Source organism: Rhincodon typus, chromosome 18 (genome assembly GCF_021869965.1).
Source record: "Rhincodon typus isolate 14 chromosome 18, sRhiTyp1.1, whole genome shotgun sequence".
NCBI classification, from domain to species: Eukaryota; Metazoa; Chordata; class Chondrichthyes; order Orectolobiformes; family Rhincodontidae; genus Rhincodon; species Rhincodon typus.
Window position 1 is genome coordinate 53,553,295 of NC_063349.1, and position 6,984 is coordinate 53,560,278.

Consider the following 6,984-nt stretch of genomic DNA (forward strand, 5'->3'; position numbering starts at 1 on the left):
TTGTCTCGGATTCTCCAGCATCTGCAGTTCCTACTATCTCTATTAAAGTCAGCGCTTAGTTTTACAAGTCCTGGGAAACTCAGCCCAACGGGCATTAAATTTAAAATAAGTTTCCCCAACTTATTTCTCAAAAGTGGGACTGACATGGAATGTAACTTGTTCTACAAATACAGCAGCTAGGAAGTACAGAGGAGATTGGCACTCTTTATTTTGTTTACATTGTTAATCCTCTCTGGCTGGGTTTAAATTCTTCTTCCCCCTTGAAACAGGTCAAACAAGTTTTTTTCCACTGAGGCATTACAACGCTGTGGTGAGTGTGCCCACAGTTTCACTCTCTGAGTCATCATCTCAACAGGAAGGTGTTAAGCAGAGTCTGCCACATCTATGAGCTAAAGAGTGACAAATGAGAATGAAGAAATGTAGCCGTGGTTCCTGATGATTTCCAGGAAACATTGCTGGGAAGCTCTGAAAATCTTTTGTAGCTTAGAAAAAAATTAAACAATTACATAACTCAAATGCACTCAAGTTTCCCATATTCTTGATTAGTGTACTAAAACTTGTTGAAATGTAACATGTGCAGAACATGAATATATTTTAATTTCCATAAAATGTGAAGAGCTGCATTTTCATCATTAAATTTATATCAAAAATTAGCTAGTCTTGAATTTTCAGGTAAACCAATTATCAACTCATTTCAATGCAAGTACCTCAGATTATATGTTGCCAATCCGGTCCCAAAATCTGATCCCAAATCTGGATCTCATTTTGTTATGAATGAACTATTGTAAAAGCCACAGACTAGGCTTTGATTTTTTTTTCTCTTGCCCATATTAGAGGTCTTGTGATTTTCCCTATGATTTTATTTCTCTCCGCTAATACTAAAATGTCATACAAACTCCTGGATTTAACACAGGCACAACATTGCACTTAATTTAACAAACAATGATGTAGCATCCTATCAAGCCAATGGATGTGTATGTGATGATGGCAGATGAATCCAATCCCAGACATACGTGCACAAGTCCAAATATTGTACTGATAACCATATTGGCAGGGGGGCGCGTTAAATGTGATAAGAACGTAAGAACAGAAGTACTTGGAGCAGGAGTAGGCCATCTGGCCCCTCGAGCCTGCCCCGCCATTTAATAAGATCATGGCTGATCTTTTTGAGACCCAGCTCCACCTACCCGCCCACTCACCATAACCCTTAATTCCTTTACTGTTCAAAAATTTATCTAGCCTTGCCTTAAAAACATTCAGTGAGGTAGCTTCAACCGCTTCACTAGGCAGGGAATTTCACAGATTCATAACCCTTTGGGTGAAGAAGTTCCTCCTGACCTCAGTCCTACATCTGCTTCCCTTTATTTTCAGGCGATGCCCTCTAGTCCTAGTTTCACCTGCTAGCGGAAACAACCTCCCTGCCTCCACCTTATCTATTCCCTTCCTAATCTTATATGTTTCTATAAGATCTCCCCTCATTCTTCTGAATTCCAATGAGTATAATCCCAGTCTACTCAGTCTCTCCTCATAATCCAACCCTCTCAACTCTGGAATCAACTGATGCAGAACCCCCAAGGTATTTGGTAGCAATAATCTGTGGAGAAAGCACCAAAAGCAGATTGCTCTTTCAGCTTTGAGTTCTTGTTTTCTTTCTTTATTGCACAAATTCAATTTGAACAGCTTTGGAACAGTTCCTAGTGAATAAAATTCATTTCAATTTGCAATCGTTTGCTCAGGGGACAAACAGACCATGCACACACTTGCGTGTTGTATGCATCAACTGGGCTACGCACAGCAAATGGAAATTAGGGGGAATTAGCTGGTGAGCATGACTGAATTATTATAAATAGTACCTGATGAGATCCAGAGGCTGCAGTTTGTAAAAATTCTTGGGGTGACCCCACTCCTCATACAGAAGGTACCTCTCATTGGGGCATAACGGGTCTGATGATTTCTGATTGAATTTACACTGAAAAAGAGACAGGTAAATATCAGACTTTATTCATATACCAGAATTCATATTTTGTCGAGTTTGTGGTCACATTCTTCTGAAATTTTCTGCATAATATCTAACCGTACGAGAACGGGATTGGCCAGACGATAGTGGTCCACTGTTAAATTCCTTGCTGATATTTAAGGACAGACTTTAATTGACAGATAATTGGGAGAACACTTCTATGGGCAAATAACTATATATTTTGCAATCAGCCTGTCCAGTGACGCATTTACACACCTCTGGAGCAGTGGGACTTGAATTTGGGTCTCCTAGCATAGGGGTAGGGATGCTAACATTGCATTACAACAGTAGTTGTGTGCAGAACTCAATGGATCAACAGCGCATCATCTTAACCTCTCAACCACCACATCACTGACTTCTCCCTATGTGCACTATACAACTGCAAAACAAAGAACTGCAGATGCTGGAGACCTGAAGCTGAACAGAAGTTTCCCCGCGAAATAGTTCTAATCAGTCACCAGACTCAAAACATTAACTCTGCTTTCTTCCCATAGATAATGTCAGACCTGCTGAGTTTCTCCAGCAATTTCTGCTTTTGCACTGTACAACTGCCTATTCACATTCAAGTGTGAGATAAAAATCACCTTTATTATCCAGTTGACATATTAACAACAGATACTTAGGTCTCTTGCATGAGGGAAGAACAGTATCCAAATAGCTGTCAGTACTTTTACAAGAAGGGACAAAATGAGTGTTTCTTTTGTTAAAATAAATATCTCTAAATGCCTATAATTTTAAAATAATTAAGATATCTTAGAAAAACCTTACATTTCAATCACTCAATTCTTTAAGACCTTAAGAAATAGGAACAGGAGTAGACTGTTCAGCCCTTTGAGCCTGGTTTGCCATTCAATAGGATCACAGCTGATCCAACATTCCTCATGTCCACTTTCCTGCCCTTTCCCTATAACCCTTAATTCCAATGATTCTTCATGACTCTATCTCAGCATTAAATATACACAAGGGCTCTGCCCGCACAGCTCTCTGTGACAAGGAGTTCCAAAGACTCTCAAACCTTTGAGAGAAGGAACTTGTCCTCATCTCAGTCTTAAACTGACATCGTCTGGTCCTGGACTCTCCCATGAGAGGAAACATTTTCTCAGCATCTACCCTGTCTGGCCCCTTAAGAATCCAGTATGTTTCAATGAGATCATCTCTCATTCTAGATAGAGGGATTTTTAATCAGTAAGGGAATTAAGGGTTATGGGGAAAAGGCAGGAAAGTGGAGTTGCGGATAGGAGAACAGCCATGATCTCATTGAATGATGGGTCAATGGGCTGAAGGACCTACATCTGCTCCTATGTTTTAATGGTGAAGGGGTTGTGGTCATTGATTGGTGAAGTGAAACTGAACACCTGTCAAAAGAAGCCCAGTGGATTTAATTGCCCTTAACCAGCCACCTTTTGGGCTTGCTCAGCACACAGGATCTGGGGATTAAAAATCCAACACACCCAGAGCTTCCAGCCCATCTAAACCTGGCAACTCCTCAATGTTGTTAGTGCCAACGGGGGCAATGATGGCTGCAGGTAATGCATCTGCTAGGCAGGATCTTGGAGAGTCACTACACCAAACGTGAGTGACGGCAGAATGGAGCTCATGGGATTGGGTTCGCAGGACTGTGTGGTGGGCGAAGGGGTAATCAGAGGCAAAGTCAGGAGGTGGCTTTCGGTGGCTAGTCCCTGCTGAATGGCAGATTCCTTAGGTGGACTCTAAATGCCACTCAATGAAGGGACCAGCCCCGTTTCCAGGAAAGCTGCAGTGCCTAGTGACCTTCTGCAAACATAGGAGGGCTGCATCAATTACACCTAATACGTGAGCACCATTAAATTCTGGTAGGCTCTGGATTAACTGATATCAATAATGAGCTTAATTGACAACTTTTTATTTCAAAAATATACTTTAGTCATAAATATATATAGTCACAAACACAGTTCCATTCTGTCCAGTAGCATATCAAGGAAACAAACAAACATTCGTGTTTGACTCTATCCAACAAACAAACCAAAGGCATCTGTTACTTGTGCAAGATTAACAACTTCTCACCCACTGCTTAATCACTTCAGGATTGCCCACTGCTGGAAAACTAACTCGTGATATCTCTCACAGGTGAGGTGGACCTAGGTGCAATACTTTGTGCTGCACTGGCCACACTAAATCCACCCTATACCTCTTTATGGCAACAGAACCATCCCTATTGTGTCCACAAAATAAGTGTCTAATGTTGCTTAACAATATTATGCATTTTCTCTTTATAATATTTATATATTCACCTCATCCAGTAATTTTTGCTTGGCAAGTTTCAAGGACCAATTAACATTCTATAATACTTACATCATGGAGGGTGTAAGCTGCGCTGTATGTCTTTGAGTCCAAAAGTTTGGTGATGCCAAATTTGTTTGGACTTCCTCTTTTATATTCGCAGCGATTCAAAATGTACTTGACCTGCAGAAGTACATTAAAAAGTGATTACTCATAAGGACAGTGTTCAACTTAAAACTGCAAAGGAGTTAAGAAAGGAATAATTGGTAAACTAGCTGTGTGAAGCCCCTGCAAGATGAATAACTACAACATGACAAAATTCTTCATTAAGATGGAGAGTGGTGTAGTTGATTCTGAATCTAATTAAAGGAAACTGTGATAGTTTGAGGCAGAGCTGGCTATGATCGATTGGAGAACATTACTCAAAGGGATGACAGTGGATAGGGAATGGCAAGCATTCAAAGGCTGCATGAAGGAACTGCAACGATTGTTTATTACTGTCTGACGCAAAAGTAAAATGGGAAATACGGCCCAGCTGTGGCGAACAAGGGAACTTAGAGACAGTATTAGATCAAAGGAAATGCCATACAAATTGGCCAAAATAAAAAGCAGTGGACATGAGGATTGGGAGTTTAGATTTCAGAAAAGGAGGACAAAGGGATTAATTAAGAGAGGGAAAGTAGAGTACAATAGTAAATTTATGGGAAACATGCAAATTAATTGTAAAAGTTTCTATATGTATGCGAAGAGATTCTGGTCTAGATTAGTAAGTTTTCAAACAACACAAAAATTGGTGGAGTTGTGAATAGTGAGGAATAGTGTGGATACAGCAGCATATAATTCAGCTGGAAAGTTGCGCTGAGAAATGGCAGACGGAATTCAATATGGACAAGTGCGAGGTGATACATTTTGGAAGGTCAAATGCAACAGGAAAGTGCGTAGTAAATGGCAGGACCCTTGGGTGCATTGATGTGCAGAGAGATCTTGGGACCAAGTCCATAGCTCTTTGAAAGTGGCAACACAAGTGGATAAGGTGGTAAAGAAGGCCTATGGTATACTTGTCTTGGGGCACTGAGTTTAAAAGTTAGCAACATGTTGCAGCTGTATAAAACTTTAGTTAGGCCACATTTGGAGTTTTGTGTGCAGTCCTGGTCGCCACACTTCAGGAAGGATGTCGAGGCTTTGCAGAAGGTGCAGAAGAGGTTTACCAGGATGTTGCCTGGATTGAAGTGTATTAGCTATTTAGAAAGATTGGACAAGAAAGACCTGCTGAGTGTCTCCAGCAATTTCTGTTTTTGTTGAGGCAAAAACATGACTCACTATCCTGCAAATAAAAATCCTCCTCATCTCAGTCTAAATTGTGCGGCCCCTTGTTCCACCATGATGCCCTCTGGTCAAAGCTCTCCCACAAGGAGAAACAACCTCACTACATCTATTCTGTCAAGTCCCTGAGCATTTCTTATGTTTCAATATGGTCTCCTCGCATTCTTCTACACACCAATGAGTACAAACCGAACCTATTCAATCATTCCGCTTAAGAAAATCCCTCCATACCCAAGATGAACTTAATGCAGAGATAGTAGGAACTGCAGATGCTGGAGAATCTGAGATAACAAGGTGTAGAGCTGGATGAACACAGCAGGCCAATTTGGACTGCCTGCTATGTCAATTTTCCTTCCTTAGCTAAGGGGATCAAAACTGCTCACTGTATTCCAGTTGTAGTCTGGCTTGTGCCTTATATAGCATTCATCAGACTTCCCTATCCTCATACTCTATTCCCCTTGAAATAAAGGTTAACAGTTCACTCGTCTGTTATTTTGCAGATAACGAACCTCACTCACCACATGGAAGTTCAATTTCCAAACACAGGGATGAAAATACTCTTAATAAACGTATGTAAAACAAAAACTTAAATAGAAACAAGTGGAAGGACATAGAGATAAACCTAGTAGCCTCTTCTTCCCTGCACAAAAGTCACTCAGTTTTATCGAGTTTGCAGATTTATAGGTATGGAAAGGGACAAGCTTCAAGTTGCATTACAGGGAGTGCAACAGATCTAGTAAAACAGAAAGCATGAAGAGCTGACGAGTTGATGCAAAGATTGGAAATTAAGTTTTAGAAATCAAATTATTACAAGAACCTTTTTCTGGCCTGATCCTGGTATTAGAAATTAAATAAATCCATTAGATTTAATTATTTGGACAGCATGACTCTATGAAAGGATTGCGCCCATGTATATTGTAGTCATATAACCCAGAAAAACAATAAACAAGTAGCCCAAGAACATATTTTGGTCAATGGATAGTTGAAGGTAGAGGGTCATGTGATAATCTAGCTAACTCTTGTGTTTAAGCATCTGTTTTTTCTGCAAACTGGCAAAAACAAATGAAGAAGCAAAGTCCCGAGTTAGTTACTTTTCTCTCCACAGGTTTTGAGTCCTGGCTGGTGTCCGACTGTCCTCATGTTTGCAGACAGTGACTGATCAATCTAGCTGCGGCTGTCTTTGGAAATAAGTGATAATAATAAATGATGCACACAGACTGACCACCCTCAACATTCCCTCAACAGTGAATTCAGGAAAACCACCTACTTCATCCTGAAGGCAGTCAGGCCACCAACCTCCAGCATCTTTAAGCCCTTTAACATTACTGGACTTTAAGCTGCTTCATCTATATCAGCACACTTTAATCCCTTTGTGGTTGCATGAA

General features: G+C 40.5%; 1 protein-coding gene across 1 annotated transcript in view; it reads right to left on the reverse strand.

The window, feature by feature from the left end:
* LOC109916922 (anoctamin-6-like) overlaps positions 1-6,984 on the reverse strand; it is a 99,580-nt gene that overhangs the window by 54,650 nt on the left and 37,946 nt on the right. Inside the window, exons 2-3 of the mRNA XM_048607955.1 lie at positions 4,349-4,459; positions 1,845-1,969 (exon numbers count right to left, since the gene is read on the reverse strand). Coding sequence (XP_048463912.1) covers positions 1,845-1,969; positions 4,349-4,459 — 236 coding nt within the window. The remainder of the gene's footprint in view (positions 1-1,844; positions 1,970-4,348; positions 4,460-6,984) is intronic.